This window comes from Coenobita brevimanus, chromosome 98, assembly GCF_032717465.1.
Source record: "Coenobita brevimanus isolate Jiangsu-jjx chromosome 98, ASM3271746v2, whole genome shotgun sequence".
NCBI classification, from domain to species: Eukaryota; Metazoa; Arthropoda; class Malacostraca; order Decapoda; family Coenobitidae; genus Coenobita; species Coenobita brevimanus.
In genome coordinates, this window is record NC_137051.1 from 39824528 (window position 1) to 39846983 (window position 22456).

The 22456-nt window shown below is 40.5% G+C and overlaps 1 protein-coding gene across 1 annotated transcript; it reads left to right on the top strand.

Annotated features, from left to right (window-relative positions):
* Positions 1 to 9080: 9080 nt before the first annotated feature.
* On the top strand, positions 9081 to 21837 carry LOC145414239 (phosducin-like protein 3). Its single transcript, XM_080283820.1, has 3 exons — positions 9081 to 9269; positions 16481 to 16682; positions 19964 to 21837. Exons 1-3 carry the CDS (start codon positions 9081 to 9083, stop codon positions 20236 to 20238), a joined length of 666 nt encoding a protein of 221 aa, XP_080139946.1. The 3' UTR covers positions 20239 to 21837.
* Positions 21838 to 22456: the final 619 nt, after the last annotated feature.

Here is a 22456-nt window from a genome sequence, read left to right on the forward strand (position 1 = left end):
TCTGAATGAATAACATATCAATCAATAATTATCAAGTACGCCACGTGTATGTTATGCAGAGTACAAAGGTGGACCGAGTTTCCCTGTACAGTATACTGGCCTGGTCCTGACTTGGATCTCGCCTGATGTCACGCCTCACCTCTCACCTGGGTCAACTTACCTGGCTGGCTGGCGTGGATCCTAATTTCAAGTTGCTCAGTGGCAAAAGAAGACATTACTACAACTCGTGTTTCCACAGCACTTCTTCGTGACTAGCATAATATTCTAGTTCTGATCTACTGTATTGTCACAACTCAGTACTCAAGATGGAGAGAGTAATTTTAAGGCAAGTTAGAGTTAAAAGGATACAGTAGATGTAATTTGAAATAAAAGTTTACTCTTACCTCTTCAAAGTCATATCAAAACATATTCAGGAGGTTGTATCATAGTACCAGTGAAACTAATGCAGGCAGCTATGAGTGGTAATCTGAACCAGTGGTGTCGATTACTCTGAGGCGGTGGAACTTTTTAAATTATTTTCAACGCTAAATCCTGAATGGAAGTACACACTGATAGATCCCCAAGAAAATGAATAATTATGAGCTTCACTAAGTAGGTGCGAACTGTTGCTGTACTATATCTACTAAATGTATATTATTACATCTCTTTGCTAAAGGAGTGTGTGGAAAGATCCACCACCTCTTTTTGTTGTGCCCTGTGTGCCTAGATTTGTAATCACCTACTGTGTATAACTGTGCTTTGCTTAAGGGTGTATGTGGCAAGACTCACCACCTCCTTTTGTTGTATATGTGCTCTGTACACATTTACAGCAATAAACATTTCAGTCAACCAGTCTGTTGTGATCTGGAGTCGCCCATGTTTTGACGGGAAATTATCAGACGGGGAATTGTCCCTAAATCATCTCTAGTGAATTTCTAGTAATATTTATTACTAAGTAATAACAATAACGTCATAAAGTCCAACTCTTTGGCCACAGGACACCTGAGTTTTCTGAGACAACAGAGGAATTAGCTGGAGAAGAACAGAGAGGTTTTAGGAAGGGAAGAGGTTCTGTAGATCAGATATTCATTCTTAGATCTTTAGTGCAAAAGTTTCTAAAGAAGGGAAAGAAGTTGTATGCGGCCTTCATGGATTTGGAAAATGCATATGACAGGGTGGATAGAAAAGGACTGTGGAAAGTATTAAGAATATATGGAGTAAGTGGGAAGTTGTTGAATCCCGTGAAGAGTATGTATGAGGGTGCCAACGCTGCAGCGCGTGTGGAGAGTGAACTGAGTGATTTTTTCTATTAGAAGGTTGGACTGCAGCAGCGATGTGTCATGTCTCCATGGGTGTTCAGTCTGTATATGAATGGGGTTATAAAATAGATACAAAGTAGGGCAGTGGATGTTGCAGCGGTCCTGATGAGAGAGGGCAGTGTTTGGAAACTCCCTGTACTGTTGTTTGCAGATGATACTGTGTTGTTAAGTGAAGACGAAGGGGAGCTGCAAGGCTTGGTGGATGAGTTTGGGAAAGTGTGTAAAAAACGGAATCTAAAGGTGAATGTAGGGAAGAGTAAAGTGATGGTCTTCAAGAGAACTGAAGTCAGTGAATGTACAGTGAGGTTGAATGAGGAGGAAATGGAAAATGTGAGTGCATTCAAGTACTTGGGCAGTGTGGTGAATAAGGATGGAAGTTTAGAGGGTGAAGTGCTTGAAGGGTACAACAAGGAAGAAAGGTTGCTGGTTCCTTGAAAGCATTGATAAGAAACAGGGAAGTGAACATGGAAGTGAAAAAGGTACTGCATGACAGTATTGTGATACAAACTCTAACGTATGGAAGTGACGCTTGGACCTTGTTGGAGGGACACAAGTCAAGCGTGAGAGCTGAGGAAATGAGTTATCTGAGAGGAGCATGTGGATTCACATGAAGAGACAGACTGAGAAATGGGGAAGTGAAGGAGCGTTGTGGTCAGGATGTGGATGTGATAGGAAGCGTTAGGAGGGACACACTGAGGTAGTTTGGCCATGTGGAGGAGATGGAGAGCAAGAAACTGACAAGGAGAGTGTATGTGAGTGAGGTGGAGGGGGAAAGAGTGAGGGGGAGGCCATTGATGAGATGGAGGGATGGAGTGTAGAGGTATATGAGAGAGGGGTGTGTGAGCTAGAAGCAGGGCAGTGAAATGGCGGGGGACAGGGAGACGTGGAGGCGATTTGATTGTGGCCACTCCTTACGGGATTAAGGCGTCTGGCGATAGATAGATAGATAGATAGACTTCATTTACTCTTGCCAATGAACTGTTCACCTTTTCATTGTCTATATGCTCAGTACATACTTTCATACCGCCCATTTCGAATAATCTGCAGCTAAATTTTGTTATAAGTTAAAAAATAATAAAAAACTTAGCACAACTTATTGTAGGACACACCAAACCAGCCAATTTGATAATTATCATTAAAACTTTTGCCTTACACCATGTGATTGGAGTATCCTCACAGTTGCTTGGAAGTTGGGCCATCCGCCTTTTCCTCGGCTGTGTGACTGCTGGAAGGTCATGACCTTACCAGGTGAAAATTCAGGGAAATAGAACTTTATGAGCTATGTAGTCAGCCTTTTCATTGAGAAGTATCCCAACATGGGAAGTGGACAGTATAGGCTACAGTTTCAGTTACCCATAATTCAGTCTTTTGTTCTTAACATAAGTATGCATTGTTTATCATTTGGCATTTAGAATGCCTACTTGGACTGAACAATACCCTTCCTCTCAAACATTTTTGGAAAAAGATTTTCAGCCTGACTAGCTTTTTTTTTTTTTTTCAAAAGAATTTCTTAAAAGAATGTTGAAGTCCGTCAGATTTAAGAGCTGCCTGCTTTGGAGAGAGAGAGAGAGAGAGAGAGAGAGAGAGAGAGAGAGAGAGAGAGAGAGAGAGAGAAAACTTCAATGTTTCTTGTATGATATGCTGCTTTAAATTTTACGGGCAAAATGATTGCATTCACATGTAACTTCCAGCTTACCAGAAACTAGCAGAATGGTTCAACTAATTGCCATTGCATGAGATCTTACTCAATACATAAAAATAATTTGTCAAACACAAATTAGGACAACATCATGGATGGTGAGAGGATGTTGTTTATTATCTCAATTGTGAATGCTGTAAACATAGCACAAGTTATTTGTTGTGTGGCGAGTCTTATGTTATATGTAAGTACTGCTGAAATAGGGGTCGGACATGCACAAGGCTTGAGTTATTAGGTAATTTTTGTGTTTTTGTGATGATAATTATATGTTTTCATGACGTAATAGGCGTATCCGTAGTCAGAAAATGTAAACAAATGAGCAGTTGCCTGTGCCTATTTAACCAGAATGAGTCACCCTGTGGCAGAAATCCACAGGACATTGTTGTATGGTACGGTTGCAGACTCTCAAAGTGGCATACAGGCCATTTTTAGTTAAGAATAGCAAGTTAAAAGAGTAACAGAAAATTGGAAAAAGTTATTGAAACTCCAAATTTCGGCCCCCCTCTTCCTCCAAAATATAGAAAGAGATGGTTTGGGACAAATTGAGAGGGATCTTCTCTATGACTTTTGGGGCAAATGTTTGTTTAGGACTTACCATGGTACCGTAAACAAGAAGGGGAGGAGAAGATATACAGAGGAGAATGTGGTAATTCTTTACCTAACGGGCGCGGCGATTCCACCAATAATAAACTCACGATCTTGAATTAAGTAATTTTGTTACATATGCAACACAGATAGTTAGCTGTGGTATTGTGACTGCAAGAAGCGAGTGGAAAAAAAATTTAACCTATTTGGAAGGGGGCTTGTTGCCTGCGGCAGTGATTACCGATGGTCTTTCCAAATGGCTGTATTGTTTACCAACCGCTGCTCCGACTGGATGCTACAGTGTATCCCATGTCAAAGCTGTGGGAAACTCAATGATTAAACCAAACCTAACCTAACCAAACCAAACCTAATCCAACCTAGCCTCACTCGCATTTGACAGCCAGGTTTTGAGTTTGAAAATGTGCCACAGGAATGTCAGATATGGCCATCTGCTGGCAGACCTTGGTGGAATATTTATGCATTCTAAATCCTCATTTGTAGCTTCCAGAAGTAAGGTTATAAAAATGCCCAGTAGCTAAGGTAATCCAGGAATGATAATAAGTAACCTGTGAAAGACTCGTTCCAATAGAAAATGGAAAGGCTGCACCTGTTTGGTAAAGAGTTAATGAGAATTCTACAACTCGAAGTTCTGTCTGTTAGACTATTGCATGTACTGTACATTTAAATTAAGTAATGTTAGGTTACATAGTCTGAGTTAGTTTGTGTTAGGCTAGTTTGTTCAAATGATAGCAGATACAGCTAAGAGATGAATAATCTTCTCTCCTTGTTACAATTTCCTCGCTGAAGTTCTTTTCTGGTGGGAATTTTCAGGTTCTTTCCTTATACATAAACATACAGTGTTTATTATCATTCGAGCAGTTTGTTGGAAGAAATAATAATGTCACAGATCTAATTCTTAATTTAATAGCAGGTTTTTGACACATATGAGAGAGGGGTGTGTGAGCTGGGAACAGGGCAGTGAAATGGGGGGGGTGGACTGGGCAACATGGAGGCAATTTGTTTGTGGCCACCCTGAATGGGACGGAGGTGTCTGGTAGTAGATAGATAGATAGATAGTTTTTAACAGCTATGAACAAAAAATTACCATAAACTTTAACCACTGAAATACCCTTAAACTATCTGTCTGTTTGTAGCCAGATGCCGTAATCCTGTAAGGGGTGACCATTTGTCTTTGTGTGACAGGGTAGTTGTTTTATGGGAAGGGGCACTAATCCTCTACCAACACTCTTGTTGACATGTCAGGAACACATAAGGGTTGGGTTATATGGTTCCTACCCAGCACTGTACATGGTTTCCTGGCATACAGGAAACCATTAGGCTTGCCACTCAATGTAAAGCTGCCTGAAAAAGAAAGAAGAGTAATAAGATGTGACAGAGAAGATGGGAGAAACAGAGTGGAGGGCAGGCACAGAAAAAGAACGAAAAAAGATGAGGGAAGAAGTAGGCAGCACTGTAAACCACCATCACCACCGCCTGCCACCAATATCCTAAAACAAATAAAATAGATCGCATTAAACCTTAAGGAGACATTGGATCATGTTATTTTGCAGCTTTCTTCAGTTTTTTCCTTACCTTAGCTCTTCATGGGATTCTTTTAGTATTTTCTGATTGCATTTTCAAGTTTCAGTATTTTCATTTCCTTTTGAAAGTGATGAAAAGTGTTTAAAAAAGTGATGTATGTCTACAGGCAAATGCCATCTTGTGGTGTGCGAGGACTGACGTACGACCTCTTAGAAGGCCATTTTTGAACGAAATTACCCTTATCAGTGCCTGTTTATCCAAACCCAATCTAAATTTTCATAACCTATTTTATGCCAACCTAACCAGTTTTATGCTAACCTGACCAAACTTATCCTAATCTAATCTGTCCTGTAGGTACCGGTAATCATATTTTCTTTGTTCATCCATCCATCCATCATTTATTGATTGAATCTCTTCATACTTGAGAGTGCACTTCAGTACACCTTTACAAAATTACTGAATCAGTTTTGAGGTAGCTTTTTTTCTTCTTTTTTTTTTTTTTCTAAAGAGGTGGTCCTGTGTTTCCTTAAAGCTAACCCAAAACACCCCGTGGTAGCTAACATAACAAAAAAGCAACCTTGCAGGGAGTAAAGACCACTGCTTTGCCCCATGACAGTCGCCAACCCCAAGTTTACACAAATGGTCAGGATCCACCATCACAGTAGTCTCAAAATCTAGTTCATTAAGAGACAGGATATTTCTTAACACATATCCCAGCAATCTTGATCAGTGGTACAACACAGAGAGCGTGTGGCAGACTGGTGATGCTCACCCTGTGACCTGGGTAACCGAGACAGGTTCCAGTCACCATTACAAATGCCATCTGAACCCACACTGCTGAGTCATCAAGCTGTGGATGAAAGTGAACATGGGCATTATTAAATTAGCCAGTCAAAATACTCCCTATTCACAAATTCCACCTAACAATGGAAAAACGACACTACTCAGGGAAACAACTCTTAGCTAACAGTCCGAGTCGCTCAGTGGAACAAACCTAGCTGGTTTGTGTGACACCCTTTTTTATTTACTAAGTACTGCTTGAAGTATTTGAGCTGGAAGTCACAGAGGAGACCCCTTTTAACCCTATTAACAAGTGATATTTTATTACAGGGATTATCTTTCATAATTGTAAATTCATTTGTGATACCCAGATTATCCAGAAATAACATTTATGTTAGGCTTGTAAAGATTGTAAAATTAATTTATGGCACTGAGAATCTGTGAAAGTAACATGATACGAAGGAGCACCAAGCTAGGTGTCTTGACATCAGCAGTGGTGTCCAGTGGAGGATAAAGATTGATTTGGACCCAAAACTTATTTGTCCCCAAATCGTTCTGTTTAAGTAGGTTAGGTTAAGTTTAAGTTTTGTTAGGTTAGGTCAGGCCATAGGCTATTATGTTAGATACTAGAAACAAATGATTAGTGCTGGATGACTTTGGAGCATTATCAACCTGAAGGTCTGACATGTTGGGTGGCAGCTTGCCACAGTTTGTGTGTACAGCTGGTGGGGTTTTATGACTGATATCTTCAAAATTATGTTTCTGCAACTTTTTAAAGTCATCACAGTAATAATTACGCTATTGTTTACTGAGAAAAAAAAATCTATCTATCTATTGCCAGATGCCTCAATCCCGTTTGGGGTGGCCACAAACAAATCGCCTCCAAGTCGCCCTGTCTCCCGCCATTTCACTGCCCTGCTCCCAACTCACACCCCCCTCTCTCATATACGGTACCTCTCCACCCCATCCCTCCATCTCATCCTCGGCCTCTCCCTCCCTCTTCCCCCCCTCCACCTCACTCACATACACTCTCTTCGTCAGTCTTTCACCCTCCATCCTCTCCACATGGCCAAACCACCTCAGTGTGTTCCTCATAACGCTTCCTATCACATCCACATCCACACCACAACGCTCCTTTATATCCTCATTCGTCAGCCTGTCTCTCCATGTGACTCCACAGGCTCCTCTTAAATAACTCATTTCCACTGCTCTCACTCTTGACTTCTGCCCTTCCAACAACGTCCAAGCTTCACTTCCGTACGTTAGAGTTGGTATCACAATACTGTCATGTAGTAACTTTTTCACTTCCATGCTCACTTCCCTGTTTCTTATCACTGCTTTCAAAGAACCAGCAACCTTTCTTCCCTGCTGTACCCCTTTCAAGCACTTCACCCTCCAAACCTCCATCCTTACTCATCACACTACTCAAGTACTTAAATGTACTCACATTTTCCAATTCCTCACCATCCAACCTCACTGTACATTCACTGACTTCACCTCTCTCAAAGACCATCACTTTACTCTTCCCTACATTCACCTTTAGATTCCGTTTCTTACACACTCTCCCGAACTCATCCACCAAGCCTTGCAGCTCCCCTTCGTCTTCACTCAACAACACAGTATCATCTGCAAACAACAGTACAGGAGCTTTCCTGCAGTTTCACTGTAATTTGGCCTGAAAATGTCCCCCTCTCAAAAAAAAAAAAAAAAATAGTGTGTCAGTGTGTGAAATTGGAGTTGAAAATTAGTACTGTATATACCAGTACCATTTTTTGCAGGGCCAGACAGTCACACTTCTTGTTTAGGCTAGTTAGGATAAAATTTTAGTTTAAGGGCAGAAGAAGAAGCTAGTCATGCTGATTCCCCTACAGATTTCTTCTAGTATCTATCTTTCTGTGCACTTTGTCGTTGCACCAGTGTTTTTCATTAATGAGAAGTATATTTTTGTTGATAATCATACCCGAATTCTTACCACACTTTCCCACTGCCTTTGTGACATGGATGAAGGAATACCATATTTGTTGTCTACATGTGTTTGTAAACAAAACCATTGCAAGTTACCAGATTGATATGTTACAATTGCATCTGTTCGTTTGTGATAGGATTGGTTACATCAGGCTAAGGTAGACTGGGTTAGGTTAACTTAGGTTTGGATAGGTTAGGTTAAGATGGGATAGGTTAGGTTAGGTTAGGCAGGGATTAGCCAAGTTAGGCTATAGTTTATGTTAGATAAGATTAGCCTATGTTAGGTTGTGTTAGTTTTTGGAATTGTTAAGTCGTGAAAGTTGAAACATGTAAGTTTGGAAGACTAGAGGTGTAGCAGTGCTCTTGTTTATAAGCATGTTTGAATCATATGTCTTTAGTGCTTGTCAGTGATGGATGAAAGAAGAGCAGGGACATGCACAAGTAAGTTCAAAGGAGCTAGGGCCTCTGCTCCTTTGCCCAGCTGATTGCAGAATGCCCTCATAGGAGTGACACACACACACACACACGAGTTGACTGCTCCCAGGAAGAGTGATTTTACTCTTGCCCCAAGTATAATGTGACTTCACAGTGGCTGGCTAACATACATTGAAGTTAGTCCCTCAGTACCTTAGTGAGGAAGGGTGTTTCTGGGTTGATTCCTGGGGGGGGGGGGATGCAGAGGGGAAAAAAAAAAAAGTGGAGATGGTTCTGCTAGTGATATGGAGCAAGCATTTTGATGGGCTGGATTATTTGTGAATGATTAAGTGGCCCTTTTCACTTGTCTTGGTGTATGATCATGCTACAGTACTGGTGCAGTACAGTTGTACTTTCTCAGTTTCTGGATTCTTCTTCACCCAGTCTATTTGATGGGAATTGAGATAGGGATAATAATGAAAGCAAAGTGAAACTGGTTGTATTCATTCCTCTCTGTTCCCTGGGATAGTTGTGCTGTTTTATTCTGTCTGGCAGTTTATTAACCACCTCTCAAATGACTTTTTAAAATTATTTTTGTAACTTTCTAAATATTTTTATTTAACATGGGAGAGACTTTCCATCAGGAGGGGTTAGATGCAGCATTCATTACCTCCTCACCTCATGGATGCTCTCTTAAGCTGAAAATAATCATCTGCCTGGAAGAACACAGTAAGCCAGTAAATGACATCCTTGGACAAAAAGCGTTATGATATTAATTTTGTATGTGTTTCAGAGCCATGGCAGGTGTTGGTGGTGGGATTGTGGAACAGCAGCTTGTTGCAGCCACCCATATTATTGAACAGCAGCTTGATGCCGAGATAGAGAGACTAGATAATCTTGACTCTGATGATTTGGATGCAATCAGACGTGACAGACTGGCAGCCATGAAGAAGAGACAAGAGAAGAAACAGGAGTGGATAAACAATGTAAGCTGATGCAGAATTCGGGCATCCAATGTTTGGAAACCATTTTATTTATTCATTTACCTATTTAATTAGGAGTAATGTAAAGCTAGAAATAATCATTGTCATGATGTAAATTAATTATTGTGTATGGTTAAAGCAGTCACTTTATTGTAAACTATGGTATGAGGTTTGCTATTCATATTGCATGCATGCATATTTACTGTGCATGTAGTGTAATATGTCTGAAGCTCTCCAGTAGCTAATTAGTGTCAGTGAGGTTATGTAAAGTAGGCTGAGATGGTTCATACATTTGGAGAGATTACGGGAAGGGAATGGTGCAGAGAGGTACAGTATATACTATGAATGTGAATGGAACAAACAACAGAAGTCATCCTAGGAGAGTAGAGGATGAGATGCTGTGAGATGATCATACTGGTAGGACTAAAGATGTAGCTAGCAGAGTCGTAAGAGATCATGCTGTTTGTTACTTGTCTAAAACATACCATGACAATCATACCCACCATGCCAAGTACAGTGAGGTCCCGGATTATGTCACCTGACTGTCGTCAATCTTGAGGTTACGATTGTTTGCCACAAGGAAATTTTTAAAAATAAAATAATGAAATAAACATGAAGCACGGGTTATAAAGTGTTGCTCTCTGTCAAGCTGATGTTGTGTGTTACATTGACTTCAGCATCTTCATAAATCAACCAGTTAATCAAACAGAGAATAATTTTGTTCTCTGAGTTAAGAAAGAAACTATCTATCTATCTATATACCTAGGCTGCTTCCCCCAAGGAAAGGGAGGTAGCCGAGACAGGACGACTCACTCTCCATTTACTCATCCATTCAAACACATTCATTCGCATCTTAGCCCCAAAGGGGAGAACGGACAGATCCTCACCGCACCACACCGCACAAGGGTCAACTGGGCAATGCAATCAGTGACATCCGCAGCAGGGCCCGACAGCAGAACTGGTTTACCCCTGCCACATCATAACAGACCCATCCCCTTACCCGCACCTGACCTGACTAGCTGATCAGACCAAATGCGGGAGAATATCCCCTCAGGGCTGCGTCATCACTTATTCATTCACAATTTCTCTCCATTTATTTCTGTCACGCACAGCCACTCTTCCTTGCTCAACAGACATCCCTCTCGCATCCAGCGCTCTCTTCACACTGTCCATCCATCCTATTCGTGGTCTTCCTCTCAGCCTTACACCTCTCACATCAGATCTAGTTATCTTTTTCACCAATCGCTCATTATCCATTCTCTCCATATGCCCAAACCATTGCAACACCCTCTGCTCAACTCTACCAGCCATCTCCCGAACAACTCCAGTTCTCCTTCGCACTTCATCATTTCGCACCCGATCCATACGCGTCACTCCACACATACTCCTCAGACATCTCATCTCCATTACATTCAAACTTTTCCTCTCTGCTACACCCATATTCCATGTTTCAGCCCCATATAATGCAGTCGGTACCACAACACCCTCATACAGCCTTCTCTTTACATCCATTCTAAGCGAACGACATTTAAACACTTTTTTTCATTCCTCCCAGCACCTTTCCTACTTCATTTATTCTAAACTTCACTTCTGCATCTATTCTTCCATCCACAGCAACATGTGACCCTAGATATTTAAAACAATCTACCTCCTCAAGCAACTCACCATTCAAAACTATATTCATCCCCCTACCATCTATCAACCTCGTACACTTCATCACTTTACTCTTATTCTCATTTACTTTCAATTTCCTCCTTTCACACACCCTTCCAAACTCCTCTACCAACTCTCTCAATCTCTCCTCTGAATCAGTCACCAGTGCAGTATCATCTGCAAACAGCAGCTGCTTCAGATTCCACTCTCCTCCATCAACATTTACCAGACTCAGACCACCTAAAACTCTTGCATTCACCTCCCTTACAACACCATCCATGTAAATATTAAACAACCAAGGCGACATCACACATCCCTGTCGCAGCCCCACTCTCACGGGAAACCAATCACTCACAGCATTTCCCACTCTTACACACGCTCTACTATTTACATAAAAACTTTTCACCCCTTTTAGTAACCTACCATCAAGTCCATACAATCTTAAAACAGTCCAGAAGAAGTTAAAGGCAATTTTCCTCCTCCAGCATACATTAAAAATGAACGTGTATTATAAGCCAACATCATCACCCAAGTTCTACATCATTTTTCATACAGTACAGTAAGGTCCCAGTTTACGTCGGAGTTCCATTCCTGAGACATGATATATGTCGATTTCATATGTAACTCGAGTTTCTGACTGTGCATCATACATTTATACCTTACATCAACGCACAGGTTACGTCAATGCATATGTGGACTTTTCAACCAAACGTCCACAAAAATAAAAATAACTGTTAGACCTGATGTTACCAATGCCTACATTATCATACTGGTATTGATGTTACTGTTGATTTTTTTTTTTAATAGGCCATCTACAGTAAAGTTTTTTGAATGATAGAGTAACAACATTGCTTTGGTACATTAGTGTTAAGGAATAAAGTGTATTTTGGGAATGTGCACGAGTGTCAAGACAATGGAAGAGAGCGGAAGCGGCAGCATAACTCAGCTGTCACCACAGTTGCCACAACAATGACAACACATTCCAGTACCACCACGACTGTGACATGAGAGGCTCTTCAGGGGTGACATGGCAGACCAGGAGTACAACACATTTTTTTTTCAGTAAAAATCATAAGTTCAAAAGTTTGTGTTTCATACACATACCTGTTATCATGAGAGTATAGTACAGCATACGACGTTTGGTTGAAAAGTCCACATATGCATTGACGTAACCTGTGCGTTGATGTAAGGTATAAATGTATGATGCACAGTCAGAAACTCGAGTTACATATGAAATCGACATATATCATGTCTCAGGAATGGAACTCCGACGTAAACTGGGACCTTACTGTACTGTATGAAAAATGATGTAGAACTTGGGTGATGATGTTGGCTTATAATACACGTTCATTTTTAATGTATGCTGGAGGAGGAAAATTGCCTTTAACTTCTTCTGTATACAAAATTAGCTGTTTTACTCTGGTCAATACCAGACAGTTTCATTCAGTTTAAGAGAGACCTCCAAGACAAGGAAGTTAGAATTGTCTGTTAACATGTTTGTACAAAGGCACTTTCTTTATACTGTATATTTAGTTAATTTTTTGCTCTTACTCAATGTTTTTGCACTTAACCCCTACACGCTGGGGGTTTTCCGACATCGCACCCTCCTCGCTACGGGGGATATCTGTGATGGGAGAAAATACCCTTACTTCAGATCTTAATATCTGCCAAACTATAACAGCTAGAGAAAAAATTAAAGATACATAAGACTCAGCTTCTCTTCCTCTTTCAAAATGAAAGTATCCCCACGTCTCCAGGTGGCCTCGTCAATGAGTAATGATAAGTTAAAGTTCAAAGGGTGGCGGGAAGATGCTTGCGGCTATACACATCAACCAGCATTGCTCTGTGCCAAAAATTGTGACAGCTATACATGTCAACCAGTGCTTAGGGGTTAAGGAAGACATTGTCATTCATGGCCACTGACTACCATACACAGACATGGTGATGGTGAGGGATTATTTTAACACAGCCATCAGATGAGGAGTAAATGTAATAACTCCGCCATAAATGTCAGATGTTGTAGTGTACAATCTGATCCCTGCGTTGTCATAGACACCAGTGGTAGTACATTACAAGATTTGAAACCAGCTTGAGGTTTGAGTAAATCCTAAGTGTTAATGGCAACAGGCTGGCAAAAATCAAAATGATAATATGTGGGTGGTGTCTTTAATAGGCTTCCCTTAGGTCCCTAGCCAAAATTTCATTCGAGTAGCTACAGTTGACAGGAGACACTTGTTTGCTTTGGAGCTTGACAGAGACCCAGATGACCAACAGCCTTGTCAGTAAGGTTCATTCAAGGATGATAACTGATAAACAACGTCCTATAAACTTCTTTGATGACAGTTAGCACCTGCACAAGCTTCTTTTTCAACATGTATTTGCAAGTGCACTGGCCTTATCCATCACTCATTGATTCAGAAGACAACCCCATGATAAGATAAGTGCTGGTACATATTAAATTAATATCTGTAAGTTAACTTCTCCCATGGTTTGGAAGTGTGCCACTTTTGGACCCCCATAGTGCTCTGTTGACACCAAATTTTTTTTTTTTTTAAGCAACTGTAGGCCGAATAGAAATAGAGTAATCCCTCATTTATCTGGACGTGCAGTATCTGGACCTGTTCATTATCCAGATACTGGACCTTGGCTCTATGAAACTGTTATCTGAATTTACTTTGCTGATATCCAGACGTAAAGTCCCTGAGCACTTCTGCCAGCTGGCCGACATATTCAAACATTTGGTATTGTAGCCGTTGGGCTCGAGATGTGAGTGGATAATATGCCGTAACAAACAACCAGAGCTAAAATGTCCATCCGCCCGTGTACTGAATATTCAAAGTCGCATGCTGGTCCGATCACACCCAATGAACCTCCAGCACCCGAGTAATACAAATGTAACCCACAAATGGTGTCAAAATGTCCATACACATCCATACCAAATGTCCAAAGTTGCGCGGCCTCCAGGCTAAGTCTTTCCCAACTGCCACCACGCATCGAACACAGACCACAAGCCATGAGTACATGTTTGGCGACAGTGGCCATCCGCCTCTCTACTGAACATCCAAAGTCACTCGGTCACCAGGAGTTTTGTTTCCGAATGGCCACCACATGTTCAACAGACCACAAGCCATGTGTAAATGTATGGTAAACACCTGTCTGCCTTGAGGCAGAAAGGTGAAAATCCTGCCCACAGCCTCACTTCCCCCTCCCCCCCATCCCTCCTCCATACCTTCCCATCTCCTCCCTCTCTCCCCCAGTCCCTCCCCTCCATTACTCTGATAGCACTGACTCGTGAGGTTTTAAAGTTTTTTGTGATTTGTTTGAATACTATTGGTCATATCAAAATTCTGAAGTGACCATGAGAAAAAAAAAAATGGGAGAAATGGAGTTCCCCCGAGCTAAGCCCTGTATTGGACTATATAGCCCCGCTAGGGTTACAGGAGGGAGCTACCCCTCCCGGCACGGCAGCCTGGGCGAGGCTCGAACTTGCAATCCCCCGATTACAAGTCCAGCGCGCTACCACTGTGCTACCGCGCCCCCGCATGATCATGAGAAAGCTCATGAAATTCTGCATCTAGACATGTGCTTAACTTCTGGGAGGTGTGGCAAAATTTTGCACAAGGATGGTGGGAAATTATATGAAGGTAAGTTTTACTCTTGAACACTATTTACTCTCACTGCATTTTTGTACTTTTACTCATCGTTTTCTGTGTTTTTATTAGCTTATAGTATAAACACCAGTGACCTGTATATCATTTATACCAATTGAACCCATTTCTGGTGGCATATTTGGCTGTGGAATAATTTGTATGGCCTGGGAGCAGTCATCACTGGTGTCAGATAACTGATTTAACTACCATCATGAGGTTTGTTGTGGATGTTTGTTGTTTATGCATTGTTTCCTTGGTGATTAGCATAAATATATATAATCCTATGTGTGTTTGGATGTCTAAATATGGCAGATTTACCTGAAAATAGTGCCAAAATTAGGAAGGGTACTGTATATACTGTAGTGTATAGGTAGGGCGTTTTTTTTTTTTTTTTTTTTTTTTTTTCCATGGTTTTCTAGGTATTTAGCATTACTCTAGATATTCCTAGGTGTATTTTGATGCCAAAATGTGGCAGATTGACCTGAAAACAGTGCCAAGATTAGGAGGGGTGCTGTACATACAGTAGTGTATAGGTAGGGTGTTGTTTGGGTTTTCATTTTTTTTTTTTTTTTTTTTTTTTTTTTTTTAATGTTTTCATGGTGTTTAGCACTGCTTTGGATATTCCAATGTGTGTTTTGATGTCTAAATTTGGCAGATTTACCTGAAAACAGTGCCAAAATTAGGAGGGGTACTGTATGTACAGTAGTGTATAGGGGTGTGTGAGTTCGGAGCAGGGCAGTGAAATGGCGGGGGACAGGGCGACTTGGAGGCGATTTGTTTGTGGCCACCCCAAACGGGATTGAGGCGTCTGGCAATAGATAGATAGGTAGATAGATTTTTTTTTTGCATCGTTTTCATGGTGTTAAAAATTATTTTCAGTATTCCTATGTGTCTTAGTGTCTAAATATGCCTGAATGACCAGAAAACATTGCCAAAGTAAGCAGAGGTAATGTACAAGTAGGTTAGGTATGGGTTGGAGGTTGGGTATAGTAGGGGGATATTGTTTGTTAACCGGACATTGCCACTACCTGAACATGCCTTTGGCTCTGTTTTGTTGGATATTTGAGGGATTACTATATGTAGCATTTATAAACAGTTATGAGAGACAAGTGAATATAGAATAGGGTAACAGTAACTGCCTCCTTGATTGCACTGAAATGTTTTGTATACCTGTATTTTTTTGTTTATTATTTATTTATTTTTATTTTATTTTTTTTATCAGAAATGTGTATGTGAGCTGCAGAATGTGTTGAATGTTTTTGGCTTATCAGATAGAGCTAGGATTCCGGGGGCTTGAATGATGAGTGAATGGAAGCGTGGACCATTGGACTTGGCAGACTTGGGCTGTCTGGACGTTGCTACTCCTCTCCCTGCCCAAGGGTGGGAAAGGAGGTCCGGATGATGATGATTTATTTTTTATTGTTATTATTTTTTTTTGAGGGGGTTAATTAATGATAATCTTGTGGGAGAACATACAGAGACTGGTCTGTATCTGTGGAAATAATTGTGGCTGGACTAGACTTAGGCATTTCTGAGCCATTTCCCTACTCAATCCCTGATCCTGTAGGTCTCCATGTAAGACTGCATCCCTCATCATCCTCATTCCCTCTGGGCATTTTTCACACTACATTCATACCTGTGACTTGGCTTTACATGTTGCCCTTCCCTGTCCTCTGTACAGGTTCAGAGTATCATAACTTACCAGTCTGCACCACTTTAATATATTGTATGCCAAAGCTCTTTCATGAGAGCAACACTATTGTGTTGCCCAACTCATTGATCTCAGCATTGTTATTTTTATGCAGTCCATTTTGATTATATCCTATTCTCTTACTGGCCAGGTCTCATTTCTATATAGTGCAGCATTATATTTAAAAATTTCATATAACATATTCTTATGCATCCCACCAGGGCCATGGTGAATACACTGAACTCTATGATGAGAAGGAATTCTTTGAAGTCACCAAGAAGTCTGAGCATGTGGTTTGTCATTTCTATCGGGACCAGTTTGTGCGATGCAAAATTGTAGACAAGCATCTTAACATTTTGGCCAAGAAGCATATTGAAACAAAGTTCTGCAAGATTAATGCTGAGAAGGCACCATTCCTGACGGGTAAGAAGCTTATTTATTAACTTTACATAACTGTCATAAGTTTGAGAGACTGTTCATACGGTACCATTTGTCCCTGCAGATAGGAGAGAAAGAATGCCACCCATTTATTCCTTGCTTGTCACACAAGGTAATTTTATGAGGGGTATAAGCCTAGAAGGAGGAGGATAGCTATGGTAAATGAGTGTGTAAGAAAGATACAGGAGCTAATGAGGTTAGGGAACTGACATGCGATTGAAGGCTGGATGAATTTTGTGTGGAGGAGTGTATGACCAGAGTTTGGCACCCCTTTTTAACTTGATTGTTGTTGGATTGATTCTGTCTGATAGGTGTAATTCACCGGGTCGGTCAGGATCACTTGATGGTCGTGATTGTCAGCATTTTACCCTCCCGGAAGGGAGCTGAGAGCTCATATAGTCCGATCTAAGGGCAAGGCTGTGACCTTCACACACGCACACACCCGTCCCCTTGCTCCAGGGGGACAGTAACCACCCACTTCGTCAGTGAAACTTTTCGCAACCTGAGCGAGGCGCGAACTCCCGTCTACCAGGTGGCAGGCGAGAACGTTACCACTGCACCAGCGAGCGGTGTGAATGGAGCTACATGTGGAATGCATTTTGACTTATCAGGTGTAGCCAGGAGTCAGGGGGCTTGAATGATGGGTGAATGGGAATGTGACCCATTCAGTTGGGCAAACTTTGGTTAGTATCTCATTCTCAATTTTTTTCTGGCTCACTGGACGCTACGACAACCCACCTTGGTTTGGGAAAGGATGTTTTGATGATGATAATGATAACTTGTGTGATATAAGAAGATGGGACTGGGATTCAGAATCTGAGTTTCCCCCAAAAAGGATGCAGAAACCTTGGAATTGGGTTCTGTGTTGGCTTGGTGCTCTGTACATTTGTACTGTGTCCACTTTAACATAGCATAAAATTGTCATCTCTCCATCTTGAATATTGATCTTTATTGAGAGTAAGAGCAGAATATGCTGTTCATCATGAAAAAGTGCTATGGAAAGGATGTAGAATTTATAATATTGTGTTATTCTACCTTTGAGCTTTGAAAAATAAGGAGCAAAATTAGAAAAGTCTCTGCCAAATTATGGTACATGTACCATAGGCAGACTTCCATGGCTGTGTGGAAAGTGAAAAGTGTGAATGAAGTATGAAAAAGGGTAAAAGCAATGACTGTACACTTTAATACAGTACAGCATTCCCAGAAGGAAAGAAATGAAAAAGCATTGTACAAAATAAAGAATAAAGGGAGTGAATTATATGAATAGGATGGTGTAACGTACAGTGTGCTTGTCATGTGCGAGCAGTTGTGAATGGAGTATAGCAGTTGATGAATAGAGAGAGAGGAATGATTTAGGATACTTAACGTTTATTATCTCATGATACATTTATGATAAGTTGCAGGTGATGAAAGTGTATTAATTGCATGTTCTTCTTGTGTAAGAAGTGTAAAGAATAAAATGACACACTTCAGAATAAGATTAGTAGAATATTAGTATGCCTGGTTAAGAATTATGGGAGCTGTTTGTGATGCTGCATTTGATCAGAACAATTAGTAGGTGTCTTGCAAGCATTGCAGTGGGTCATAGTGTTTGACTAGGGGAAATGATGATAGCTATGACTGAAAGTTACAGTACTCTATATGCCAGGAAAGAGACTATGTGTACTGTAAGTACTGATAATTCATACATATTTTATATAAGGATGATTAAGTGCACAGTCCCCACTTCTTGTGCTGCTAGATTAATCCCCCTCCCCCCCTTTAAGGACCATGCAGCCCTTTAATCGCCTGTTTATAACAGAAACTTCGTTAGTACTGTCCTCCTTAGTTTAGCTTCCTGCATGGCTGCATTGCTTCCAGTATTGACATCATTTCTTGGAATTTAAGATAATTTTTCCTGTACATTCCTGTTTCAAGTTGTCTTGGTAACACTGGCTGTTACACTAGTTTTTATTTTTCTGGTGTATTTGCTTATTATTTATCTGGACAGTGCCAAATCTGTTAACTAGGTGGAGACACAAGTGCAACATCCACCCAGGAACCAAACACAATAATCCCTGTGCCTTGCTGTGGCAAGGGATTGTCAGCCACATGGAAACATTGGTTCACTGCACGAGATGACCCTGCAGGGGCGATTGATAAGTCTGCTCGATCAGACACACTGGGGTAGCACAACAACAGCTGTGTTCCAATCTCAGTATGTCTGTGTTTGGTCTTTAGTACTCAGTATTCTGTTCCATAGTTTGGCATTACACATCCAGCTTACCATTCTCACTTATGTCTATCTGTCTATAGCCAGACGCCTCAATTCCGTAAGAGATGGCCACAAACAAATCGCATCTGTGTTGCCCTGTCTCCTGCTGTTTTGTTGCCCTCCTCCCAGCACTCCCCCCCCCCATATACTTTCGTCATTAGTCTCTCACACTCCATTCTCTCCACATGGCCATACTACAGACCATGTTACATTATAAAATATTGTATAAAACTGTCTACTACTTGCCCAAAAGTGTCAGAACTTAGAACTTGGTCGATGGTTAACTAGATGGGTGGCCAAGTTGTATAAGAATAACAAGTCACAGACCCCAGAACAAGTTAGTTTTTTCCCATAGGTATAATTGTTTTTTGTTCATAAGCATGTGATTATCATGAGGGGTACCAGAACCAGTTAATTGTGGATAATGTAGCCTGTCTGTATTTAGAAGGCAGAGGCTGTAGTGAGAGTCAGACCCTCCTTTCATTCAGTTTTTTCTTCTTCTCTTAGTACTGTATTCCATCTTATTTGGTTTGCATAAAGTATAACACCTCAAAAAATGATTCTTACCCGAGGGGTCAGTGGTTTTGCAGTTAGTACTGTTACTGTTAGCATTATTTGTGCAAGGCAGATGCTACTGAATATACAGTATGTTGTATTTGTAAGGCAAATGCTACCGAATATACAGTATGTTTTATTTCCTATATTGCATACAGTTCCTCTTTATGGTGTGTTAATAGAAACAGGTGGTATAGCCTATACAGTAAAAAAAAAGAAAAAAAAAAAGAAAAAAAAAAAAAAAATAAAGACGTTACTTAAGACTTTTCCAAAATCCTACTTTTCAAATTGTGTAGATGGAAAAGAGTAATGATACTTTTTAGAGATGTTTTACATTAAAAAAAAAAAAAAAAAAAAAAAAAAAAAAAGCATGGCATGTTGTATTTTGTAAAACTTTTGTCAATTTTGACCTTGTCTGTATAGGTACTATATTTTCAATGTTTTGTGCAACTTTCAGAGCGCTTGAAGATTCGAGTGTTGCCAACTTTGTGCTTAGTTAAGGATGGCAAGACCAAGGACTTCATTGTAGGCTTCACAGATCTTGGCAACACTGATGAGTTCGCGACTGAGACACTTGAATGGCGCATTGGGCGTTCAGATGTTTTGGAATATCAGGGCGACCTCTTGTGTCCACCAACAGCTTCACGCAGCAAGATGGAGATCCGCAACAAGAAGAAAACCATTAGAGGGGGAAGAAGGGGTGATAGTGATTCTGATTCAGACTCAGATTAGTGTATGAGATCTATGTAGAAGCACAACACATGTTATTTTTATTTTGGTTATAACTTAAAAGTGAGTAATTCTGACTATTGGATATCCTTAACTTGTCACAGATGTTATCTGTGTATGAGTATATAGTGAAATTTATATGTAAAATAATTAATAGAGAGGGTAATTTTCTGCAGTCTGAGATTGTGTCCTGCACTGAAAACATGTTAAATTAGTGGCCTGTCTCTAACTTGTTATTCTTATCTAAGATCACTGAGAGAGCTACACTTGATCAACCCCTACCAATACTAGAATGAAGTGGAATAGTTCCCCTTGTCCAATCAGCTTATCAGTCAGCTGAAATTGCATTAACAAAGATTCATTATGACTTGGCAGTGAACACTTGCAGTGGGTTGTGCTCTGGTGGTTGTGTTAGATTTGACACAATAGATCATGAACTATTGCTTGATGAACTGCCCTTTTGCAACTTAGTCATACGTGTCAAACAGATATCAGAAAGTAGTGCTATAGTGGACCACACCAGCTCAGACTGTATTCCCTTTCTATAAGGAGTCCCTCAGGGATTGGTTCTTCTATTCACTGTTTACACTAATACCTTGTTCCTTCTTGATGTACTTGATGTGGCCAATCACATTTATGCTGATAATACTCAATTTTACAGTACTTGAAAATGACAAGTGTCAAATACAGAGAATGAAATGTATACCTAGTATCTGCTATTAAGGTCTGAAAAAAAAAAAAAAAAAAAAAAAAAAAAAAAAAAAAAAATTAATAATGGCAAAATTGAAATGATCATTATTCGAGGAAACAGAGAGGGTGATGACTCTGAGAATACCCGTACTCTTGATATTAGCAAGTCACAACTTCATCCAGTGAGTTCTGTTTGGAACTTGGGTGTATATTTTAACTCAAAATTACAAGGAGCACCTTAATGAGGCTGTAAAAAGCTGTAATCAGCACATAAGAAACATGCACTTTGGAGAGTTTTTGAATAAAGGTTGCCTCTAAACATTGGTTCACATGATGGTTGTGTCTCTTGATTATTGTAATGTGTTAGGGATTGGTTTTCCAGGTAATGTGTTCAAAGTTGGTTTAGTTTGTGTTATATAGGACAGCAAGGCTTATCTTTAGTCTCCCACTGAGAATACCTGCTTTCATTTCTAAGTTGCATTGGCTGCCAGTAAAAGCTGTATGATGGACTGAAATATTGTGGCAAATAGTTGAAACCAATGTTGGCATGCCCAGATGTGAAGATGATCCTTTGTGTCATGAGGAACCAGGTGCTGTTCATTAGTCACCATTCTCTGATCAGTCATTTTCTTTGATTGCCATTGTCCATGATATGGTTGACTTCTGTTGAATCTTTTAACCCTTTAGCCGCGGGTATTGTTTTGGCCTGACTGTCCTCTCCCGCGGGGGTTTCAGCCAAATGTAAACAAACTTTTAAACCTTAATAACTCTGCACAGAATAAAGCTAGAGAAAAAAATAAGGTACCATTAGAAAGTACTAACCTTCAGCTTTCCATTGATGTAGGTTTCATGACTTTGTTGACTTTCACAGGACGGGCAGTGCCGTTAGAAGTGAGGGGTGTAAAATCACTATTTTTCGCTCACACACCATTACCTTCGCTCATACACCATTACCAAATGCCAACCTCATTCTGATAATAATACTATAAACATATATGAACACTGCACATATGATAAACACCCACTCTGTGTTCACTGAGGCAGGTAAAAGGCACTGTAATTACCTGCACTTCACTGCCACATCAGCGGTGTTGTAATCATTATTTTTCGCTCACACACCATTACCAAATGCCAACCTCATTCTGATAATAATACTATAAACATATATGAACACTGCACATACGATAAACACCCACTCTGTGTTCACTGAGGCAGGTAAAAGGCACTGTAATTGCCCGCACTTCACTGCCATATCAGCTGTGTTGTAATCACTATTTTTCGCTCACACACCATTACCAAATGCCAACCTCATTCTGATAATAATACTATAAACATATATGAACACTGCACATACGATAAACACCCACTCTGTGTTCACTAAGGCAGGTAAAAGGCACTGTAATTGCCTGCACTTCACTATCACATCAGCAGTGTTGTCACTCACACAGCTGGACAGATACTGATGCGTGTTTGGTCCGGGGTGGGGTGGGGGGCCCAGGGGGTGGGAGGTAGGGCCCCAGGGGGGGGAAGA

Coding starts and splice junctions, on each gene's coding strand:
- LOC145414239 (XM_080283820.1), top strand. CDS start 9,081: ATGGCAGGTGTTGGTGGTGGGATTGTGGAACAGCAGCTTGTTGCAGCC. Junction 9,270..16,480: donor AACAGGAGTGGATAAACAAT/GTAAGCTGATGC, acceptor GCATCCCACCAG/GGCCATGGTGAATACACTGA. Junction 16,683..19,963: donor GAAGGCACCATTCCTGACGG/GTAAGAAGCTTA, acceptor TGCAACTTTCAG/AGCGCTTGAAGATTCGAGTG.